At 42.4% G+C, this 25,579-nt stretch overlaps 1 protein-coding gene across 1 annotated transcript in view; it reads right to left on the bottom strand.

Annotated features, from left to right (window-relative positions):
• The window catches only part of LOC121283896 (RPA-related protein RADX-like), a 109,284-nt gene extending 84,954 nt beyond the window's left edge, over window positions 1-24,330 (bottom strand). Inside the window, exons 1-5 of the mRNA XM_041198699.1 lie at window positions 23,816-24,330; window positions 13,797-13,939; window positions 9,417-9,609; window positions 6,304-6,412; window positions 3,156-3,247 (exon numbers count right to left, since the gene is read on the bottom strand). Of these exons, the coding sequence (XP_041054633.1) occupies window positions 3,156-3,247; window positions 6,304-6,412; window positions 9,417-9,609; window positions 13,797-13,939; window positions 23,816-24,260 (982 nt within the window). The 5' untranslated portion in view covers window positions 24,261-24,330. The remainder of the gene's footprint in view (window positions 1-3,155; window positions 3,248-6,303; window positions 6,413-9,416; window positions 9,610-13,796; window positions 13,940-23,815) is intronic.
• Window positions 24,331-25,579: the final 1,249 nt, after the last annotated feature.

Genomic DNA, 25,579 nt, shown 5'->3' with positions numbered 1-25,579 from the left:
GTATCCTCAATGCGAAGACGGGACTTCGTCTCCACAACAGCTGTACGGTGGTCACTTCTACCGATCTGTCATGGACAGACACATTTGTGGTAGGCAAGTTGGTAAGGATGAGGCCAAGTATGTTTTCCCCTCACCACCTGCCATAGACCCAGCCTAGCAGCTATGTCCTTTAGGACTCGGCCAGCTCAGTCTGTACCGGTGCTACCAAGCCACTCTTGATGATGGATATTGAAGTCACCTACCCAAAGTATATTCTGCGCCCTTGCCACCCTCAGTGATTCCTCCAAGTGGTGTTTAAAATGGAGGAGTGCTGATTCATCAGCTGAGGGAGGGCAGTACGTGATAATCAGCAGGAGGTTTGCTTGCCCACATTTGACTTGATACCGTGTGACTTCATGGGGTCCAGACTTGATGTCGAGGGCTCCCATGGCAACTCCCTCCTGAATATATACCACTGTGCTGCCATCCCGGCTTGGTCTGTCCTGCCACTGGGACAGGACATACCCAGGGATGGTTATGGTGTTGTCTGGGATATTATTTGTAAGGTATGAATCTGACAGTATGATTATGTCAGGCTATTGCTTGACTAGTCTGTGAGTCAGCTCTCCCAATTTTGGCACAAGCCCCCAGATATTAGTAAGGAGGGCTTCACAGGGTTGACTGGACTAAGTTTTCCAATGTTGTTTCTGGTGTCTAAATCAATGCTGGGTGGTCCATCCGGTTTCATTCCTTATCCAATTTTCTGTAGTGGCTTGATACAACTGAGTGGTTTGCTAGGCCATTTCAGAGGGCATTTAAGAGTCAACCACATTACTGTGGATCTGGAGTCACACGTAGGCCAGACCAGGTAAGGACAGCAGATTTGCTTCCCTAAAGGGCATTAGTGGACTAGATGGGTTTTTACAATTGTCAAAGGTTTCATGGTCATCACTAGACTTTTAATACCAGATTTTTATTTAATTTAAATTCCACCATCTGCTGTGTTGGGATTCGAACCCTGGGACAGGATTTTTACCACATTGGGCAGGCATGGCGGGCAGGCTGGGAGCGGCCGCAAAAAAATGACTGCCGCCCAGGATTGGGCCCCGACCACGATTTCATACTGACTGGCCAATTAATGGCCAGCCAGTGTTAAAAGTATGCTGGGAGCCTCAGTGCTGCCGGAGTGGAGGAGGGAGATGCGCGAGCGCTGAAGTATGTGCATGTGCAGGGGTGCGCACAGTGAAAGCTCCCTGGAGGCAGAGTTGCCCCAAGGAGCTGAAGTTTTTTTAACATTAAAAATAAAGAATTAAGAAATAAAGGTAACATGTCCCCTCATGTGACTCTGTCACATGAGCAGTGACAAGTTAAAAATAATTTTTAAAAGTTTTTATTTTTTTTCCAATCACTGGTGGATGAGTTTTTGCAAAAAAATGCAAAGACTGCTTGGCCTATTCGCCCGCCCGTGAATCAAACAGTTTGACGGGCAGCGAAAAATTCAATTTAATTAATTAAGGACCTTAATAGGCTGAGAGCCGCAGTGTGCCCGCTGAGCAAAATATCGCGAGAATGCATGTACACGTCAGGACGCTCGCCCAACATCATCTCGCACTATTTTATTCTCTTTCAGGTCGGGCGCATGCCTGCCCGCGAGAGAAAAATTCTGCCCCGGTCCCCAGAATATTATCCTGGGTCTGTGGATTATTAGTTCAGTGAAATATCACTACGCCATCGCCTCCCCTAGCTGCTGCTGTCAGGCTTCACTTTTTGCCAAAGTTAATTGTGCAGGCAGGAATCATGTCAAGCTTACCCATTCTTTCTAGTTAAGAGGCTGCAAGTAAATAGTTCAAAACCATTCAAGTTGCTTTATTGAGCAGGTCTGGCAGCATCGGCGGAGAAGAAAAGAGTTGACGTTTCGAGTCCTCATGACCCTTTTCTTCTCCGCCGATGCTGCCAGACCTGCTGAGTTTTTCCAGGTAATTCTGTTTTTGTTTTGGATTTCCAGCATCCGCAGTTTTTTGTTTTTATCTAAGTTGCTTTATTGCGTTGTTAAGAGTCTTTTTAATGCACTGAGAAGGCTATTTGCTCTTAATTTTTACTGTCCTGAGAAAGAAGAGTCTAAAGCATCACTAGTGCAAGAGCATTGGGATTGCTTCAGCAAAACTGTCACGAATGTTGCCAAGACCACGAAGCTGCAAGTTTCCTCTGAGGGAGCTCTATATTACTAGACCTTTCATTACTTTCTTGGAGGGATTGGATGCTTAATTTTGATTCATGGAGAGTAAGGAAGCGGTCTTGTGGCTGTCTCTGAGCCAGAAGCTCCAGGTTCAAGTCCTACTTCAGGGCTTGCTGGCCATGGAAGGAGTGTTCGTGATGTGGCCAAACAGATTGATAATCAACCTGCTAATCCTTCCAACACACCGATGGCAGATGGTAAGAGTAGGAGAGATTCCTGATCAGCCATGCTTGGTATGGAGTGGTGCCCCTAAGTCATAACCACTTGCCTCTCTCTAAACAGGGAAAAGATGCCTACAGACACTAGTGGACTATGTCTAATTTTGGACGTACAGAGAAAGGCACTGGTCAGTGCTGCTGATGATACCTTTATAGACATAATTTGTGAACTCTTGGTACAAAAGGTACAAGAAGATCCATGTTGACTGATGTTGGCGCATTTCATCGTCAGCTAAAGTCCTGGATATTTTGGCGCTGATGTGTGCTCAGAGATGATCAACCAGCATGCCTGAATTTCTTAGGCTTACTGCGCTCGCCTATTTTGTTTCAAACATTAGAAACACAGAACAGCTATTTCTTACTTCTGTGAACTCAAGATAAACTTAGCAAGTCACAGTGTCAATTTTAGCTGACAAGCAATTTACAATAGTGTAAATATGAATGAATTGTTGCATCCTGCACATATTGAAAATCTTGGCAGATATTGATGCAGACATAGTGATATACGCTTCTCCTAAAAAATAGCCTAGTATTATAACAACAATCATCAATATAGCTGTAGGAGAGCATGTGCAGAGCCATCTATCATTAATGTCATAATATTTTAATAAGTCCTCACACACAGTTTCAACAAATCATGCTAGAATGTAAGCTATACTTCCACAGTGTCTGGAAGATGCCAGTAAACAGTGAACCTGTTCAAATAGGAACTTTTTTTTTACCCTTTTTTCTGATTCTTTCACATCTGCCAACAAAAGTGACAAGGCCTATGACATCACAAACATAGGTGTCAGGGACAGTATCCAATAGATACCTGAAAATAAAAGATGCTGTTTTATATTTAAGAATAAGAGTTCTTAAACAGACAATATATTTTGTACTTTATTACTTAAATACCCAAGAAAATGTTGAACACCGCTGCCTATTTCAATAGCACAAAATTTTCCATTTCTTCAGTTCCTGCTAAGTATATGAGGAAGAACCACCCCCCCGCCATGTGGGGGGGGATGGGGGGTTGTGCAGGAGCGAGCACGGGCAGGTGCCCCTCCGATCAGTGCTCCCAGTCAGGGGCAAACCGCCATTTACATGGGCGGGCCAATTAAGGCCCGCCCAGCGTGACGTCCATCAGGAAGCGCTATGCGCACCCTGTGCGGGCGGGGGGATTCCCTCAGCCGAGTGTGTGCTCTTTTGCACATGTGCGCGAAAGAGCGCACTCATCTCCCTGACATTAAGTGCTGCCTCAGGGAGATCGGCTCCAAATGTAAAAATGGTAAAGGTACAAAAACAAAATTTCCCTGACATGTCCCCTCATGTCCCAACTTATGTGACAGTGTCACATGTCCATCACTTTAAATCAAACATTTATTAAATTTTTAAAAACCCTCATGCTTTTTCTGAAACTCGCCAGGGCTGCCGGCCTATCTGCCAACCTTAAGGTTGGACAGGCAGGTCCATTAATGAGGTTAATGACTTTGTCAATGGCCTCGATAGGCCTTTGACAGGTCAGTGAGCACGCAGCTGATTTGGCTGCGTCCCTGCCTGACATCATCCCGTGCCATTTTATGCATTGGCAAGCAGGCACCCCCACCCCCCCCCCACCCCCCAACTCGCTGACCTAAAAATCCTGTCCACGGTCATGTATATAACAAAACATAAGCTACTTATTAAATGGACAATGTCAAGAAATTCTTGGAATTCTTTTAATTTATTTTAAATTTTAATTCAATGCTTACAAAATGATGAAGTTAATTTACTGAAGTGCTTTACTTTATAAGTATGACTGTTGCAAACTATAACAATAACTAAAGTTGTCCTTAATGAAAAATAATTTTTGTTAATTAAATCTGTTTTCACACTTGAAACTAAATAATTAACATCTATATAGTGTATATATTATTGAAGCATTGAGTGTTGTTCAACCTATTTTTTGACCTTTTCAGACAACTGGTAGTAGATTTTCAAAAATATTAAGAAGGCAAAACATTAAATTCAGGAGTCCCAGTTCCACAAAGGGAATGATAAACTAACAAAGGCTTCCAAAATATCTTCCTTATAAAGACTGTTGCAAATTTTGGATCTGTACAAGGTATTCTCTCAGGTTCAGCATCACAAATCACTCCTGTAAGTGGAACTTATGTCCCGTATTAATTGTACCATTACTGCCCAATATATCATTAAATGATAGCATTACCCAGGGTTGTAGCAGTAAGACTCTGTCTTAACTGGTAGATAATGTGATATTACCATCTACCACGACATATACGTCTCTCTTTCATCTTCTTATCTCTCTGCTCATATAAACTGCAGGCTGGGGAGAAAGGGCTGAGCATGCAAGTAAGATGGCAAATCCATGAAGCTGAAAGCCACTGACCAAGGTGGCAATAAGGCAAACTGAGTGAATGAAACAACAGAAAAAGAGGGTGGGGATATGCTACTTAAGAGTGGAAAGGTGTGGATGAGTATTCTAACAGCTTGGGAAGGAAGAGCAATCTGTTCAGGGCCATGCGGCATCATAGGGAATGGGTGGGGCCTAGTAGGACTGTTACAAGGCCATGGGGAATGCAATTCCAGCCAAATTTTGCAGGATCTAAAGTGACGCAGGAACATTAAAAAAATCATTGAACATGTACAGCTTTGCTGAGACAATGGGTTTACTGCCCATCATAACAACCTAAGCAGTGCTCTCTTCAATACCAGAACCATTCAATTTGAGTGTAGTTTTAAGAACAAAGCACAAATTTGAAACATAAAACTGGAAAATTTACAACATGAATGTTTGTTAAATAAAGAATCTACCTTTATCACAATTTGAGCAAAATTATGGAGATAAAGAGAAGTACCTGAATCTGCTGCAAGACAGAATTTTAAAAACAGTAAAATCCCTTTTTCAGCTGAATAAAACATCTTCCCTGAAAGAGTTATTGGTTACAGATCCTGTTACTTTGGATTAATGTTCACATCTTCTTTTCCCAGAACTTCATGTCAATGCCTATGGGTTGTGCAGCCTGAAACCAAGCTGCATTAGCCAACAGGAAACAGCTGATGGCTGAAAGCTGTTAAGTTCTTTTAAATTGAAACTTACATCTTAAATTAAACTGGTAAATAGAGATTAGAAAGCATAATCAACATTCTCTATGAAAGTTCAACAGTATCATGACCTTAAAGTTTAAAGCAATATTCATATAAAAAACGGATACCTTCATTCATTGTCAATTCTTTCAGTTCGATGTATGTCTGGAATATTCTCAATCAGAATTTAAAGAAAATGAAAATTTCCGTATGTATTGATAATAGACAGGCCAAGATTGAAAGAGTATTGATTAAAAATGCAGGTATATACATATGTAGAAAGACATGTTATAGATGCAATTTTGCACAGGCTTTTTCTCCAATGAAATTTGGCAGGTACAAACCTGGGAGTGCGGGGGGGTGCAGACCTTGAAGGTGGTGGGTCCTCAGATGGGCCTTAATGGAGGAACCCTCCCCAACAACCTTACCACCGCTAGTCCAAGTGGTACCTGCAGGCTTCAAACTTGGCCTCCGCCTGGCATGGGAAAAATTGTGGAGGAACGGGTAGAGGCCGTTAAGTGGCCATTAAATGGTCAGTGCCAACTCAACTGGCCTAAGGGCAGGTGGGTTGCACAATGCCTTCTCCGCTATATGTAAAATTGCAGTGGGGTCAGGGGAAAGTGGGTAGGTGCTGATAAAGGCACCCATGGCATTAAGCTAAATTTAATGTACCCTGCCTGCCAACCCAACCCCAGGGAGTGTAAAATTCTACCCCATATTTTAGTTCAACCAAAATGACTTATTATCCTACAAATGAGTGAGAGAGTATACATATAGAGAAGCATTGTACTGGTAGGCTACCTTGTAATAAAACGATACGTAATATCAGGAAGCCTCCACTCAGCCTGAACTTGTTTTGGTGGAATAATCTTAATTGCGGCTGCAGATTTCCAAGGGTTCAAAGAAATATCTGAAAGGCAAACAGAATAGCTACAACTAGAATATATGTGGTATTCATCTACTTAATGTTAATACACTGAAATGCAGCATTGCTCACAAATTAATATAAGTGGAAAAACGTGGTGCTCCTCATTCATTGCAGATGGTCAAAATAAATTTATGCCAATTGCAGTTATGTAATTAAGTGTGTCCCTCTTATGAGCCAGTCACTGAAAACATTCACAATATGCATCTTAGAGGCAGAGACAGGAGAAATTATCATGGGGAATGAGGAATTGACAGACATTGAACAAATATTTTATGTCTGTCTTTACAGTAGAAGATACAATTTATATACCAGAAATACAGGGTAACGGAGGAGTTAATAAGAATGAGGAACTTAAGGTAATTAATATCAGCAAAGTTTTGGAAAAACTTAAGGAACTAAAGTCAAACAACTTCCCAGGAGCTGATGGCCTACATCTAGGATCCTAAAAGACACAACTTCAGAGATACTGGGGGGAATCGTCCCACATTTGCACCAAGTGCGGTAGTGGGGGAGAAAAAGGACGTTTCATGCTACAGCCGCAATGGCGGGTTTTCATGCTGTATCGTCCCATTCCCGGCACGCCCCATCTCATGAATAATGCATTCCTAGGAAACGCGCCGGGTCATTGACAGGGCAGCCTCTGATTTGCCCGCCCCGCTGTGACCCCAGGTCTTCAGTAATCTGGGCGCCATATTTAAAGCGCATCCCTGCACAGAGCTAGCTCTAAGGAATCTGAAGCTACTAGAACTCATGGCTGTCAAAGGGAGGGAACATGCTCCCCCAAATTTAGCGTGCCTCCCTTGAGCGCCTACTGGACTCAGTGAAGGCCCGCTGAGAAGTCCTCTACCCCCATTCTGGGTGAAGACCAGCAAACATGGTGACAAGTCCAGCTTGGGAGGCAGTGGCAGAGTGGTCAGTGCCAACGCCCTGCAAAGAGGACAGCCATGCAGTGATGAAAGAAGATGAATGATCTCTTCCGCATCACCAGGGTAGATCATTCTTCTAATCATTCTCAACTCACATGCTCACAAACCCATCACGCATCCACAGGGATGTCACTCATTGCCAGTTCAACGCACATCACCATTCACTCTCCTGCACCACCTTCATCTGCTCTGCAGATCATGTCCTCATCCCATCCATGGCACCACTCACCATGCACACGTCAGGCATCCTTATCATCTGGCCTGGCAGGCATCCTGCTTAGACTTTCTCCATTTGTATTCATGCATGACATGATGGCACACAACAAAAGGGAAAGGTCACAGATTGGTGGAGGAATGCCTGACATCAAGATCTTCAGAGACTTTGAAAATAGAGTCATCCAGCTGGCCAGCGATAATCTGGACCGTTCCTATGCTGACGGTAAGGTCGGTGGTGCTCAACTAAGTGAGGGCCCAGCAGTGCAACATCCATCAGACAACCATGCTGTGAGTTAGTTGCCCTGTTCCACAGTCCCCTGCCATGCACTAATTATCTCTCCTTGCTTTTGCAGGCACATCTGGGAAGCAGCCGAGTGGGTCCACAATCCAGGTCCTCAATTCAAGCCCTGAAGACACCGCGGAAGAAGAATCTCATGACACCCTCATTGAAGACTCACTCACCCACACCCTCCAGAAATACACAACTTGGTGGGACCTAGTTCTAGAGTAACCTCAGGGTCACAATCTGCTGAGAAGTGTTTGGAGTTTAGAAGAATGAGAGGTAATTTCACTGAAACATACAAGACTCTGAAGGGGAATCTAGAACACAGGCACAATCTCAAGATAAGGAGCCAATAATATGGAGTTTAGATGGAGAAATTTCTTCACTCAAAGGGTTGTGAATCTGTGGAATTCTCTACCCCCATGGGTTGCAGATGCTCCACTGTTGAATATATTTAAGTCTGAGATAGGCAGGTTTTAGGTCTCTCAGGGAATCAAGGGAAATGGGGAGCAGGCAAGAAAATGGAGTTGAGGCAGAAGATCAGCAATAATTGTGTTGAATGGTAGAGCAGGCTCAAAAGGACTATTTGGTCTACTCCTGTTCCTATTTCTTATTTTCTTATCTATTAAAAACATCCCAGGTATACCCCACACTTTCTGCCAGCGCCATTTGACTTCATATTGTTACATTTTCATCACATTATCATGTCACTTTTCTGTTATAAATTCTATGACAATTTATCATGGAAAAAAGCTGACATAAGTTCTGATTGGGCTACATGGATACTGAATCTATTATCTTCATCTCCCATTGTCTCCCGCTCAGTAACTGAAATTTTGAGTGGCCAAAAGTAAAGTTTATCCAAATTGAAGAAATGCATATTGATTAAATTTATCAACTGAATTGTCTTTTCCAACCTTTTAATGTCTTAATTAAAACATTGTAATGTGACTAGGGAGAGTTTTCTTCCCCTCCAAGGTCAGGTGCTGAATGAGATGGTGGTTGAAGCAAGAATGACAGAATATGGCTCATGGGAGATAAAAGGAAGTTATAGAGTATGGCCTTGTGAGTGTAATAATCAAGAACATATAGACTGATTAAGTGGCTAACCTATTCAAGTATTTCTATGTGGCAACTGACATTTGTTCAGCAATCCAACTAGAGGTGACCCATTTGCTCTCCTTTAAGTGATATTAATATGGAAGATTCAATGTAAGGTGTCCATCGAAGCAATTTGCTTCCAGCCAGCAGTAAACAAATTAAAGTGGCTACCAACTACCAAAATTCCATAAAAAGTGTATCAAAATATAATTAAAAAGACAGATCTCCAATCTGTCAGATCACTGGCATCATGAAAAAATATCGACAAACGTTATTTATGATGGGAAAATGGCCTCTGGTGTAGTTCTATAATGATTATGTCACATTCAAGCATTTTTTTGCATCATTGTGTCATAAGACTTGTAAACAAAGAAATAAATGTTTATATGCCCCTTTTAATAAACATAATCCTCCTTTAATGTTGTACTATTTATAAACATATGGAAAACTATCACTTTACCTTGTTCTTTATAGATTTTTAAGTTGGGGTAGTACAAAACAGGATGTGTTCTCATCCGAAATGCATCCTTCACAACGTACTGCTGTATAAATATTACTGTTCCAACCTCTAAACTCCTAAAGAATCTTGGGCATAAGGAGTTCCATAGAACCATTGACATCATACCTGAACAGTCACCAACTTCAAAGTAAGCCTAGAAAAAAAAATGATGTAAAGCTTGATCAGAAATATAGCAAAATCAACAACTTGCATTTAAAGGTAGTGCCTTTAAGGCAGTAATGTCCCAAGACACTTCACAGGAGCATTGGAAGACAAAAAAATGATACCAAGCAAAGGGAGGATTTATTAGGTCAAAGAGGTGAGTTTTAAGGGAGAGACAGAAAAGTTTAGAGAGGGAATACGTTCCCTCAAAGAAAAAGGGTGAAACTCCCAAATCTAGATCGCCTCTAGCTACCAAAGAGCACACAGAGTAGAATAAGACAAGAAAAAAGCTCGGACAGAATTTATTGGGATGGCAACCCTGCTGCAGCCATTCCTGTTTCCCCCCCGCAATGACCTAATTTAAAGTCAATCAATCACTTACCTGGATGGTGATGAGGACCTTGGGGTCTTAAGGGTGTATGTACAGCCTCCAAAACCTGCTGGCCAGAGGCCTGAAGGGCTCCAATATCAGCAATACCACCAGCAGCGGTGGCCACTGCCGGTAGTGCAGGAAGCCCAAGCTGAAGATCATCGCTGGAGCCCTAGGGGAAAGATAAGTAAGGCACGATCACTGGAGCCAGTCAGGGAGATCTCACTGAGGGGGAGAAGGAAGTTCAGTTTAAAGAACAGGCAGGGATTTTCCTGTATGTGTGGCCCTTGCCCCATAAGGTTTCTCCATTAGGCACAGGCTGCCCAAGTAGGAGTAATCCTCTGCCAAGCTGCAGGCATACCACAGGCAGGTTTTCTGCATGGCCTTGCCCTTGCAGATGAGGTCCTTAAGTAGCCACTTAAGGGTTTCAATTGGCCTTCAGCCATCCTCAACCCTTCAGCAATGGGACTTCCACCCCACACCTTCCCACCCTATTAAACGCTCCCCGCCCCTCACCGTTCTCCAGCTGCATACAGAGCAAGCATTAAATTTCACCCTTTATGCCAGAAGCCAAAAGCTCAATAATTCAGAAAGCCTGGAGTACTCAAAGGGCAGGGATGAAATTAAAAAGAAAAATACAGAAAGCAAAGAGAAGGCATGAAAAAATATTGGCAAGTAAAATACAGGAAAACTCAAATGTTTCATAAATACATAAAGAGCAAGAGGATAACTAAGGAAAGTGTAGGGCCGGTTAGAGTCGATGTTTGTGGAGGCAGTAGATGGCGGCATCGTTCTTACTGAATACTTGCCGAATGTTTTCACAAAAGAGAGGGACAAAGCAGACATTGTGGTTGAGGAGGAGGAATGTGAAATGTTAGATACAATAAAGATAACAAGGGAGGAGCTATTAAGATGTTCCGCAGCCTTGAAAGTGGATAAGTCACCAGGCCCAGATAAAGTGTATCCCAGGCTGCGAAGGGAAACAAGGGAAGAAATAGAGGAAGCTCCATCATTTTCCCATCCCCTCTGGCTACAGGCATGGTGCCAGAAATCTGGTAAAGTTGTACTGCTATTTAAGAAATGAGGATAGGCCAAGTAATTACAAGCCAATCAATTTAACCTCAGCGGTGGGCAAGTTATTGGAAAAAATTCTGAGATACAGTATAAATTGTCATTTAGTAAGACATGGATTAGTCAAGGACAGCCAGCATGAATTTAATGTCTAACAATTGAATTTTTAAGGGGCTAACAAGAAAGCTTGATGAGAGTAGCACATTTGATGTAGTCTACATAGCAAGGCTTGTCTAGGTCCACATGGCAGACTAGTCAGAAAAGTGACAGTTCATGGGATCCAATGGAAAGTGTCAATTAGGACCAAAATTGGCTTTGTGACAGGAAGCTAAGGGTTATGGTCAACAGCCATTTTTAAGACTGAAAGGCTGCTTCCAGTGAGGTTCCACAGGGCTCAATATTGGGTTCCTTAATGTTCATGGTAGATATCATGATTTAAACTGAGAAATAGGGGGCACAAATTAGAAGTTTGCAGATAATACAAAAATTGGCCATGCGGTTGACAGTGAGGAAAAAAACTAAACCACAGGAAGAGATCACTGAACTGGCCAGGTGAACAGAAAAATAGCAAATTGAATTTAACCCAAAGAAGAGTGAAGAAATGTACTTGAGGAGGACAAACAAGTCAAGGACACACACAGTAAATGGTGGAATTCAGAGAAGTGCAGAGGAACAGAGGAACCTTGTTGTGCATGTCTATAGATCTCTGAAGATAGCAGAATAAGTAGATCAGGTGGTCAAGAAGGCATATGGGATAATTTCCTCTATTGGCCGAGGTCTACAGTATAACAGCAGGGAGGATATGCTGTATAAAAGGCTACTTAGGCCACAGCGAAAATACTACATACCATTCTGATCACCGCATTACAGGGAAGAAGCAATTGCACCAGAGATGGTACAGAGATAATTTATGAGGATGTTACCAAGGACGGAGAACTTAGCTAAGAGGAAAGATTGGATAGGCTGGGTTGTTTGCTTTAGAGCATAGAAGGCTGAAGGGAGATTTGATTCAGGTGCATAAAATTATAAGGGGGCCTAGAAAGAGTGGCTAGGAAGGGCCTATTTCCATTATCAAAGAGGTCAATAATCAGGAGCCATAGATTTAAAGTAATTGGTGGAAGGATTAGAGGGTATTTTCAGCCTGCGGATAATGAGAACCTGGAATTCACAGTCTGAAAAAGTAGTAGGGGCCAAAACCCTCGTCGTATTTAAAAAAAAACACGAGGTGGCATAACCTTCTGGGCTACTGACCAACAGCTGAGATTAGGGCTGGATGGCTCTTTCTCGGCCAGCATGGACACAATGAGATATGTGGCCATCTTCTGTGCTGCAAATCTGTCTACGTTTCTAATTACAGACCTTTAGAGCTTATGGCACATCTGTGCAATGGTAGGGTGAAGGGAGCGGGGAAGCATAAGAATCACCTCAATTTGGTTTTATATTTAATTTGTTAATGGAAAATGCTTGCACCATCTGAAACGCAAAAATGGGATCAGTGGTATGCAATTTAAAAAAGTGTTACATAAACAAAAATGAACAAACTATCTATAAACAAACTAGAATAAAGTACTATCCTCAGGGTAATACTTTAACATTGTCTTAAAGAGAAGCCCTCATTCTCTATGCTGTAACTTTTGGATGAGACATTAAACCAAAGCCCCATTTGCCCTCTCAGGTGGATGTAAGATTACATGACACTGGTTGAACAAGAACAGGGGAGTTATCCCTCATGTCCTGGATGAAAAAAAAAATCTATCCCTCAAACATCATCACCAAACAGATTATCTGGTCATTGCTGTTTAAGAGAGCTTGCTGTGCACAAATCTGCTGCCACATTTCCTGCAACTGTGACTCCACTTGATTGTAAAGTGCTTTGAAATGTTTAGTGGCCATGAAAAGAGCTATATAAGCACAGATCATTCTTTTTTTTCCTCATGTGTCCTAATAGGTTATGTGACTCATTACCAAACAAATTTGACAATGCATCTTTGAAGAGCCTTGGGACATTTTATGACATTAAATATATATAAATGCAAGTTGCTATAGTTATGTCATGTTTCTACCCTGGTATCTGTAAACTTTTAGGTGAAATTTATACAAAAAAAATGTTTAATTGCTGAATCTAATGAAAAAACTTACAGATAATTTAATTTGTTCTTGAATACACCATCACTACCTAAAATTGTTATAATTTGGAACACATACACAGGCCAGTTTATTTTACTTCATATACTGAAACATAAAGACACATCATTTACTGAAATAACATTTTCCATTTTGGTGCAATTATAGTTTTATAGGGTCATGAGGACTCGAAACGTCAACTCTTCTCCGCCGATGCTGCCAGACCTGCTGAGTTTTTCCAGGTAATTCTGTTTTTGTTTTGGATTTCCAGCATCCGCAGTTTTTTGTTTTTATCTTATAGTTTTATAGGTCCTGACCAAGCAGTAAGCACGAATTGAATGCAAAAAGCTCAAGTCACAGCACGTGAATGATAGCATGGTAGTTAATTAACGGGATAGTCATTCTAATACAAGATGTTCTGTATCTCACTCTACAATAAAATTTTTGTTTATTATAATTTACTTTATATATTACTATAAACCATTTGTTTCTTAGCCAGAATGCTCAATATTAATTCCAGCCAACTGAAATCCTCAACTTGGCGGCTTTGGTCCTATCACAAGGTAGCCGTTTCAACAATTTATTCTGGAGCAGCATACTTAATTGGGCCTTGCCTGATAGGGCCAATCAACGTTCTTGCCAGCTCGTCCATAATGCCGTAATCTGGATTTATACATTATTCTCACCAACAGTGGAGCCAATTTCAACCTTCCTCTCCAGGTATTTTCTAACTCCTTTAGTGTAATTATCCTCAGACCTACAGTACAACAAATTTGAAAAATAAGGATAAATTTACACAAATAAATGCTGGTTTATGATGTCAGTGTTGCAACTGATAAATACAGAATGCATCCATGCAAACTTGATTCCTTAATTTCTGTTTGTAAGTGGGTTAATCAAAGTCTATAATCTTGATGTCAACAACACTTCCAGCTGCCTCCCACACCTCGACCCCCCAACACACACACACCGCATGTGCATACTGAGTGGTTAAAATGTAGAAATCAGTCAAATCATCCAAAAACATTCCACATTTGTGCTGATGACATCCAGCTCTATGTCGCCTTTACCCATATCAGCCCCGCTCTGTGCTGTCATACTGCTTGTCCAACATCCAGCCCTGGTTCAACTACAATTTTCTTCAGTTAAACATTGGGAAGACCAATGCCAGTCTTTGGCCCAAACTTTGTAACCTTGCCACTGATTCCATCTGCTTCCATGGCCACTGTATCAGACTGAGCAAGACTGGATGCAGAGGCCGAAAGATATTTGTCTGCAATCTGAGCTTCCCACCTTATATTGCCTCCATCACACAGACCACCAACTTCTTTTTCCATATCATCTGTCTTTGCCTCATTCTCTCCGCTGCTGAAATGCTCATCCATGCCTGTGCCATCTCCAAACTCAAATGTTCCAAAGTTTGCCTTGTTTGCCTCCCATCATCCACACTAACTTTCAACTTATCCAAAACTCTGCTACCTATATTCATCCTGCACTAAGTCCTGCTCATTCATCAACCCTTCACTCATCAAATTATATTGGCTTTCCATTTCCCAATGCAAAAAGTGTAAAATTCTCATCCCCATGTTTAAGTTTCTTTTTGGCCTTGCCTGTTCCTACCGGTATAACCATCCAGCGCTACAAACCTTCCTCCAGATCCCGCAAACTCTCCATTCCTCCTGTTCTGGCCTTGTGCATCCATGTCTTCAGCCTTTTTGGCACCACACTGCAAATCCTTGCCTAAACCTTTCTGCCTCCCTCTCCATCTTTTCAATCAAGCTTTTAGTTACTACTCTTGGTCTAGTGCCCATCTTTGTCTGATTAAACCTCTGTGAATGCAATGGGACATTTTTCTATATGAAAGAAGGTATATAAATGCACACTGTTGTATTCATGTCCGTTAACTGGGAATTGCTGCAAACAGTAGCTTTGTTTCTTGCACAGTAATTATTGGTCAAATAAAACTTGCATTTTTGACAGAAAATCTCTTCCATAAAATATATCAACAGTAAATTTTATCATAAAATGATGAGCACAGAGGAGGTTGTTCAGTAGGTTCTGCCTGTGCATCTCCTTGAAAAAGGTATCCTTTGAGTGGCTCTTAGGGTGTACTTAGTACAAAGCAATTTTTGTTTTGCACAGATGCTGAACTGGCAATGTAAATTGAAAAGGGGCTTGATTTCCTTGTAGGTAGTCAGAGTCATATATGCCCCAAAAGGAGGCCATTTGCCCATCGAGCCCATGCCTGCCTTCCGTGGAACAATCCAATGAGTCCCATTCCCCGATTCAATCCCCATAACCCTGCAAGTTAATTTCTTTCAAGTGCCAATCCAATTTCCTTTTGAAACCATTGACCATCTCTACTTTCTGCAGCCTTGTGGGCAACAAGTTCCAGGTCATTACCACTTGGTGCATAAAAGTTCTCTCTCACATTCCCCCCACATCTCTTGACCAAAACCTTAAATCTGTGTCTCCTAGGCCTTGTACCATCAGCTTATGAGAACAACTTTTCCTGTTTACCTTATTCAAGCCTGTCATAATCCTGTACACCTTTGTCTCCCTTCAATCTTCTTCGCACCAACAGGAACAAAGCCAGCTTCTCCAAACCAACCTTGTAGCAAAAATTTCTCATCTCTAGAACCATTCTGGTAAATATTCTTTGGACCCTCACCATCCTTCCTAAAGTATAGTGACCAGAACTAAACACAATACTCCAATTGTGGCCTAACCAAAGCTTTACAAAGGATTAGTATAAGGTTCCTGCTTTTGTACTCAGTGTGTCTATACTTGTCACTCTCTTTCAATATGTTCTGCCAACTTCAAAGATCTATGCACATGCACCCCTAGATGTGTTGCTCCTTCCTGTGCGGTCAGTTGTCCATTAGTGCCATGGTCTGAATTGCACTTGACAGAATTGTCAAATGCAGAAGGAGGGCATTCAGAGAATTGTGTCTCCAAATGAGCAACTGATCTAGTGCCATTCCCCCACCTTCTCCCTGGCACCCTGCACATTCTTTGTTCACAGATAACAGCCAAATTCTCTTTTGAATGACTCGATTGAACCTACCTCCACCACACTCTCAGGCAGTGCATTCCAGACCCCTACCATGCATTGCATGAAAAAGTTTTCCTCATGTCGCTTTTGTTTCTTTGGGTAATTAATTTAAATCAGTGCCCTCTCATTCTCGATCCTTTCATGAATGGGAACAGTATGTGGGAACATCAGTTCAATCAATGGTATAGCAGACTAGTGCTAAAATACTTCATGCTGACATACCAGCTCAGATGTTGCAGTAGTAATGACGGCAAAACTGTCATGTTCACAGTTGTTACACCTCTCAAACTGAGAGCAACTTCTGGCATGCTCATGCAGTTAAACACAGAAAACAGGAGTTGCTGTCAGTGATTCTATGCCTCTCCAGTTGAGGTCTCCCCAGATTACAGTCAACTGAAAAACATTGAACTGATGAGCATTTCCACTCTTACACTGTTAGTCTCACTGTAAAAACCCGTGGAAAAATTCCTTGTAGAATGAAATGTAACTGGGTTTTTATATGGAGTCCAACATTGATAATTATTGCTAAACAGCCTCACTGGCATTGAAAGTAATTTTACATTTGAATGTTAAATTTTTCCATTATAACAAATAGTCTTTAGTTTGATATTTTAGCTTCCACCTTAATCCATGTCCTATTTATTTTTCTTTATAAAATTTAAGGATTAAAAGTGAACGAAATCAATGGTTTTTACTACTAATTGCTGCTGTGAGAATACTTCAATGTGATTGTCTGCTTATCTTGTTTCTTCCAGTTGTTGCCACTCCCAGCTGTCTCCAATGCTGAGTATCTTTTTGAGTCTGGCACACACTCCAAACTTTCTGCTTCTTCTTGATGGCTACCATCTACTATACTAAACTTCTGTTGTCCATTGGGTGGCTGCCACCTGAACGCAGGAAACTCTCATCCTCCCTGATGGTTCACAGTGACTTCAACTGCCACTAAAGAATAAAAATCCTGAGCCCGAGCTGAAGCAACTGGAGACACATCGTACTCGTGGTACCCCATGACACGTGAAGTGTCCTGAAGTTCCCAAGTACCACAGGAATTGCAAGCACTGGGTCTCAGACAGCCATCCATTATCTTAAAAATAAAACATCGTATTTCCTCTTTAACAATTTAGTTAGTATCTTATTTAAACTATTAATTTTAATCAATGCCTCTAGACCTTCTCTGTTTATATTCTTATTAATTCACTTACTGTTATATTTACCCTGATTGAAATTTTTAACCTCCCAGCTCTTAATTTGAACAAATACCCTAGTTTAGAGAGAGAAAAGAGAATAATACTCATCAACCAAAGACTTAACTGCTTCCCTGTGGCATCACACTTTGATTTATTTTTTGAACGTGGTCAATCAGCTCTGAATCCACACCCACCCCTGCCCTCAACAGCTCCTTTATTCTCCCACTGGTTTCGCTGTGCTTTCACTTTGAGTGCTGCTTTGTGGCCACTCTTAACCTTCTGCTTATCTCGCTGTGTTCGTGTTGCTTCTATCTTTTATCCTCCACTAGTCTTACTGTGCTCCAGCTCTTGGTGCTGCTGCCACCGCTCCTTTATCTCCCCATTGATCTCAGTATGCACTTGCTTTCAGTGCTGCTCTGCCATCACTCTTTTAACCTCCCGCTCATCTCGCGGTGTTCTTAATCTTGATGCTGCTCTTCCCACTCTGATCTCCCTGCTTGTTAAACCATAGTCAAACCAAAATGTTGGTGAGAGCATGCAAAAGCTGAAAATCCAGAGAGGTATCAAATCTAATTAATAATGTAAATCTGCAAATTGTGTTCTCTGAACAATTAAGTTTCCAACTATTGCAAGGACGGTCTGCCCATGTACCTACCCAAGGAGCTGGAGAACTCTCTTGAACAGGTTAAAGTTCCAGCTTCTTGGAACCAAGCAGTGTAAACAGGATTCTGCCTGGCTGAACCACAAATTTCAGCTTACAGCCTCAGTGGGAGGCTGAAGTAAAATTTCAAAAATGTTGTTCCCTGAAAATTTCTGGTTAACTTTAAAATCTACCATTGCTATCACCCTCCTTGCTTGAGCCAGGAGGTTATAGATTCAAATTTCTCTCCAAAGCATCAAGGAGCCCTAGCAAAATTGGAGTCAATGGGGATAAGGGGGAAAATTCTCCACTGGTTGGATTCATACCTAGCACAAAGGAAGTTGGTTGTGGTTGTTGGAGGTCAATCATCTCAGTCCCAGGGCATCACTGCAGGAATTCCTCAGGGTAGTGTCCTAGACCCAACCATCTTCAGCTGCTTCATCAATGACCTTCCCTCCATCATGAGTGGGGATGTTCGCTGATGATTGCACAATGTTCAGCATCATTTGTGACTTCTCAGATACTGAAGCAGCCCATGCCCATATGCAGCAATATCTGGACAACATTCAGGCTTGGGCTGATAAGTGGCAAGTAACATTCATGCCACACAATTGTCAGGCAATGGTCAGCTCCAACAAGAGAGAATCCAACCATCTCCCTTGACGTTCGATGTCATTACCATCACTGAATCCCCCACTAACAACACCCTGGGGTTTAACATTGACCAGAAACAGAACTGGACCAGTATTATAAATAATGTGACTACAAGAGCAGGATAGAGGCTGGGAATTCTGCACCAAGTAATTCATCTCCTGACTCCACAAAACCCATCCGCCATCTACAAGGCACAAGTTAAAAGTGTGATGGAATAGTCTCCACTTGTTTGAATGAGTGCAGCTCTAACACCACAAGAAGTTCTACATCATCCAAGACAAAGCAGCCCACTTTGTCAATCTATCCACCACCTTCAACATTCACTTCCTCCACCACCAATGCACAGTAGCAGCAGCGTGTACCATCCACAAGATGCACTGCAACAACTCACCAAGGCTCTTCAACAGCACCTTCCAAACCCGCAACCTCTACCACCTAGGACAAGGGCAGCAGATGCATGAGAGCACCACCCACCCGCAACTTCCTCTCCAAGCCACACACTATCCTTCCTGACTTAAAACTATACTGCCATTCCTTCATTGTCACTGGGTCAAAATCCTGGAACTTCCTTCCTAATAGCATTTTGGATGTACCTATACCACATATACTGCAGCAGTTCAAGAAGGCAGCTCACTAGCGCCTTCTCAAAGGTAAGTGGGATGGGCAATAAATGCTGGCCCAGCCAGCGATGCCCACGTCCCACAAAAAATGAAAAAAATCCCAGGCAAATAACCTATGACTCTAGGGTGGCACTTATTGCAGTCTGAGGGAATGCTAAAACAGGGCAAGGTTTTAAACCAAGTGCCCATCTGCTTGCTTCACCAGATAACTGGATGTTAAATAGCACTATTCAACGGAAAGCAAGAAAACTTTGCCCTGATAACTTGGCCAACATTCCTCGCTCAATCAATATGCAGAGAAACTATCCCATTATCTCGCTTTGCTTTTCACCATCATCTCTTTTGTCAACTAATCTCTCCTACCTTCCATCTTATCACAGACCTTGCCATTTGTTCTTTCCACCTTACTCCTTTCCTTGCCTGGTTTAAAACCGTTACATCACTAAGCACTTACAGTTCCGGCAAAGGGTCATCAACCTGGAATGTTAATGGTTTCTCTCTCCACAGATGCTGCCAGACCTGCTGAGCATTTCCAGTATTTCTGTTTTTATATGCAGAAAAACTGCTTTATGCGAGATAGTTGTCACATTCATCCACATAATAGTAAACTGTACAATGGAATTCATTATAGGTACAATGTTTCTGATAAGGAACAATGGAAATGCAACTTCTTTCCTATGCTGGAATCAGCACTGGCTTTCAAATAGCCAAACGTAGGCACCTGAAAGAAATATTTGAATATCTGCTCCACTGCTTCATCTCATAATGTGCATTTTTTTTTTGTTGTCTGCTGGCTGTCTGACATACACTGAAATCAATTACCATTATTATCCAAGAGTCTACTAACAAAGTTACTAAATAACTCTATACAATCAGAGTTTGTGTGTGCTGAATGTAGAGTCCACATACACCATTTCCCTAAATCCAGAATATTCAGGCACAGCTCAATAGGGCCAAGGCTTTAGAACCGTCACTGTCACCCCACTCCCCCCTCCCCCAACACCACTCCCCCCACAGTGTAACTGTGAACGGGTAGGGGAAGTTTTTGCTGGAATCTAACTGGCCTAAACATTACAGCCTATTCCTGTGGTTTGTCCACAGGTCGCACATTAGAACATTTCCTCGCAGTGTTCATTATCTGGGGCTAAGTAAGCAGGCCTTCCCTTCAAGTTCTCTCTACTTAGCTCTAGTATTAAATTAGAGCCCACTGCTGATGGCTGAGTTGTTTCTAAACCTCCACGTCCAAACTTTTAACAATAAAGATGATGGCCCAGATATAACTGTGGAAATAACAGTGAAGCAAATGGTGTTCACCATTATTTAGACATTAATTGGACAGCAATTCCTGCCAAGAGGAAATGCGGTGAAACAGGAACACACAGAAGTTACTGTCCAAGTTGTGCTGCTCCTCTGTGAAGCTATGTGAAGACATCACCTTGCCATCTGGCTCCTCACTCAAAAGTTCCAAATGGCATTAAGCTCCTATACTCTCTCTTAATACAAACTTTCCCTCTATGTGTTTTCTACACCTGATTTGACATTGAGTTCACGATTCTATCCCTCTATTTGTTTTACGTACCTGATTTGACATTGAATTCACGATTCTAACATATACATCTTGCGCTGCTCATCAACAATTTGCCAGTTTGATTGGTTAAGGAGATACCCAATTCATGTAGGTCCCAAATGTCCTGTAGAGGACACAACTTTTCAGATGTCCCACTGGCTGCAACTTACCTTGCAAAGCCCCACAGAAAGTCTATGGGCCACTCACAGCAAATATGGCTCTATGTCAGTGTTGTCCAATAGGATTTCAATGCTCACCAAACTTGAGCTGATTGGGTCAGCATATTTGCCACATTACAAAATGTATAAAGTATTAACAAAACCAATGTATAATCTTTTGAAAGTAGGTTTGAGGTTTTAAACAGTCAATATTCAAGACTGATACATTCCCTGCCAGAACAGGGAAAACAGCTTGAGGTTTTGCAATCCAACTGTTAGCAAAGCAAGCCTGCTGTATACAATCTGAAAGGGTGATGACCATTGTTGCAATCCCCATGGGGAAACCACAATCCAAAATAACCAAATAGCCCCCTAAGAAGAAATTACCAAAAAGATTTCATTTTTTGTACTTCTACTTTAACACGAATCAGAATCAGCATAAATTAAACATGAATTAACAGGCGAATGATACTTCAAATAAAGAAGTAAATTTCACTTTAAATAGGTGATACAAGATACATCCTGCAGGACCACAAGCGCCCGCATCACTCCCTGCATAAATGTGGCACAACACAGTTGCACAGTGCCACAAAATGCTGTTCTTTATTCATCCAACAACAGCTTTCATCTTCGAATTTCACGGGTATGATTATCATCATCAGGAAAACACACTTCTATTAACCCTCTGTTCCTCAGGTCATGGCAGCCTTGATGGTGCAGCTTTCCAGAATTCCTTTTCAACCAACCAACCAATAACATCCTGGTTCACAGTTTGGCCAATTCTCGGAAAACACCCAGCTCATTAGCATCTCCAAACTATTCGCAGCTTTCCAGGTCTTAGGCATTTTCAGACAGCTCACATGGTATTTCCAAGGGCGCCTGTCCTTTTTCTGCCAAACAGAAAAATTGACCTTTTCCTGATAATGATTTGTGTTTTCTCCTCACAAGAATTCTCTGTGTTTCTCTTCCCTGTCTGCTTTCTCTTTGTGTCTGCATCTGTCCACTTATAGCCTTCACCCTCCAGCTCCTTTGCTTCAGGTCTGCTACTCTACTTTTTGCCTGCGCATACATGGTTTCTTTAACTCCCTTGCTGTTGGAATTCTTCCAGGTCAAAGGTCACCAGGTCACATGGACCAGTATATCTTATTATCCAAGAAAATTACAATTGACCCCTTTACAATTGATGCAAACTCTTAAAAGTCCTTTTCAAATATTTTTAAAACAATTAGATTCCACAAACCTTTTAAAGAAATTACAAAATGTCCTCACTGTACTGCTTCCGGATCAAAGGTTGTCACTCAATCTGTTAACTGAAATGTTGTTTTTGACAGTGTGCTCCAGTTATTTCAAAAAAGTAAATTTCTTCAAGAGTAAACTGGTCTCAATTTTATCAAAATTGATATATATTAGGAGACTCAGGGCAAGGGAAGAATTGGCAAATCTCTGCATATTGGCTTCTGCGATCTGACACTTGCCTTGCTTATGCTCTATCACCTGCCTTTCCAAACACAGCATCCAGCTATTTAACAGATCTTTGGCTCATGGCCAACCTCCAGTAATCCCTTCTTTCACATCAATAGCACCCTATTCCTTCCAATCATTAATATCAACAGGTCTATTAAGATAAAGGCTGAATATATTTGGATGTCGCTGCACCGCTCATTTGCCAAAATGGTGCATTTCAACACTTTGTGGCACTCACACGCCTCAACTGTTTTGTGACCGCCTACTACCAGCTGAACAAAACCCATTCAGTTAGCATTCCAAAGTCACTGGATTCGCAAGAAAATAGAGCAACCACTATGTTGTCCTTCCAGAGGCTGCCCTGCTTTCACAGTGCTTCACAGCAGTCCCACAGGTCTAAATAGATTGTCATTTAGAGGCACCCAGAGATAACTGGAACAGAGAAGATAGCAAACAGCAGACGGTTCTTCTTGTTTCATTGAGCAAGTGGCCCTTCAGCTTCAGGTCACTAGAAATCTGACACAGGAACTGTAGTCAAATAAACATAGTTGTGGTCTGACCAATATGTGACTCCTGTCTAACAGCAATGTGGCTCATTCTTCCTTGCTCAATTAGGGACTATTGACAAATAGTGGTTGAGCGAGTGATTCATACCCACCACTGCAACTTAAACACAACCGAGTATTGTGCAGCTCTAAAAATTGCCAGCATCAATTTGCCATGTCTTTGGTCAATTCACCACATGTGGCGACTGGCGAGCATACTGAATAACATAGCTTGGCCTAAATAGCCAAGTGGTTATGGTACTGGGTTTGCAACCCCAAGATCAAGAGTTCAAAATCTCACCATGGCAAACTATGAAACAATGTAACTTCATCTGAATAGGAACAGATAAAAACATGTTTGTACTCAAAAGAGTTACTGGATAACACTACTTTGTGTATTAACCATACAGGTTTATTGAATAATCAGTAAATTACATGAGAATAGTTAGTTAATACCAACACAAGGTTGGCCACTCTAGTTGGATGTATTCCTGCAGGTTTCATCACATGAACTGGTGTCTCCAACCACAATGCTTAAGTCAAACAGCCTTCACCCCACCATCTGTGATATTTTTATAATCAAGAAACTGAAGTGTTCAATGACAAAAAAGGACATATCACATTTACTGCCTTTCTGGTCTTTCTCCTGGGTTGCTTCATCAGCCTATTAATCTTTACATCCAGGAGACTTGTTAACCTTACACTGACTAAGTTCTGGATTTTAAATCGAGATGGAACCACACCTTCCAGGTTGACAAGCTCCTGACTGCAGGTTTCCTCAATCCACTCCTCTCCATAATAGTCACTCTCCTCCCAGAGAGGCAGGTAGTACTTGGTGCAGCAGAGCAAAGGGCGCGGGACGGGCAGGACGGCGACACAAACGGTTGGAGGAGCGGCTCCCCTCAGCACCTCAGCTCTCTCCAGCACCCTCAGCCCGTCCGTCAGCACCGAGAAGCGGCTCGCCCTGAGCTGGCAGCCCGAGTGCAGCAAGTTTCTCTGCACCAAACGGTTCAGTTGTGGAGACAGTAAACATTTCAGCGGGGCCCGCTCCCCGTTCCCTTCCCTGCAAAGGGTCAAGTCATAACGGCTGGATCCGGGCTCGCCCAGAAGATACCGTTCCACCGCCAGTACCCAGAACACGGTTCCACCGGGCCCGGTGTGTAAGGAGCCGGACTCAGCTACAGCCATGGGGAACAGTTTTCGCAGCCGGCCAAATGAAATGGCGTCGCCTTACACCGGTTCCCCGAGCTGCGCTCGCGCTTCTTCCTCAACCGTTAAGCGCGCGAGCCCCGGGCGAGGTTCCAATGTCCGCGCGCCCGCCCCCACCACACTTCAGCTTTTGGCGCCAAAAACAACCACCTGCCCGTCAAGGACGCGAACTAACAAACTCCAGACAAATACCACAGGAAAATGCCAATTTGAACAGAAAGTAAACAGAAAATGCCAACTTGAGTTCACAGTTTTAAGAGTCCCAAGGCTCCCGCAGACTTTGAAAGTGGAGGCCTTCAGGCCATCAGTTAGCATCTGGTTTGTGGAGTGAAATAACCCACTACACCAGTCTATAAAAAATTGTATGTAGATTATAACGTAGAATCATAGAATGATGACAGCACATAAGGAGGCCATTCGACCTGTTTTGTCTGTGTCCCTCCCTGCAAGGGCACTTCATCAGGTGGCAGTCCCATGCCTCTTCTCTGTGCCCCTTCAAATTTTCTTTTTCCTCTTCTTGTGGGGAGGTGGTGGCGAAGTGGTATTGTCACTGTACTAGTAATCCAGAAACCCTTGGTAATGCTCTGGGAACCTGGGTTTGAATCCCACCATGACAGATGGTGAAATTTGAATTCAATAAAAGTCTAATGATGCCCATGAACCTTTGTCGATTGTTGTAAAAACCCATCTGGTTCTAATGTCCTTTCTGGACAGACCACCTAGCATCAACAATAGCAAAACTCCTGCAAAGTCATCTTTAAAAGTCATCCTTGGCTAGTGCCAAAACTGGGAGAGTTGTCTCACAGACTAGTCAAGCAACACAAAAACAGAATTACCTGGAAAAACTCAGCAGGTCTGGCAGCATCGGCGGAGAAGAAAAGAGTTGACGTTTCGAGTCCTCATGACCCTTCGACAGAACTTGAGTTCGAGTCCAAGAAAGAGTTGAAATATAAGCTGGTTTAAGGCGTGTGGGGGGGGCGGAGAGAGAGAGAAGTGGAGGGGGTTGGTGTGGTTGTAGGGACAAACAAGCAGTGATAGAAGCAGATCGTCAAAAGATGTCAACAACATTCTGTAGTCAAGCAACAGCCTGACATACCTTACAGATAATGTCCCAGACACCATCCCTGGTGCTGGGTGCAGCAGATGTAGTGGCACAGTGGTATACAGTCAGGAGGGAGTTCCCTTGGGGGTCCTCAACATTGACTCCAGACCCCATGAAGTCTCATGGCATCAGGTCAAACATGGGCAAGGAAACCTCCTGATTACCACATATTGCCCCCAAGGCTGATGAATCAGTA

This window comes from Carcharodon carcharias, chromosome 11 (assembly GCF_017639515.1).
Source record: "Carcharodon carcharias isolate sCarCar2 chromosome 11, sCarCar2.pri, whole genome shotgun sequence".
Classification (NCBI taxonomy): Eukaryota; Metazoa; Chordata; class Chondrichthyes; order Lamniformes; family Lamnidae; genus Carcharodon; species Carcharodon carcharias.
The sequence above is the reverse complement of the archived record's forward strand: the minus strand, read 5'-3'. Positions and strand labels throughout refer to the sequence as shown.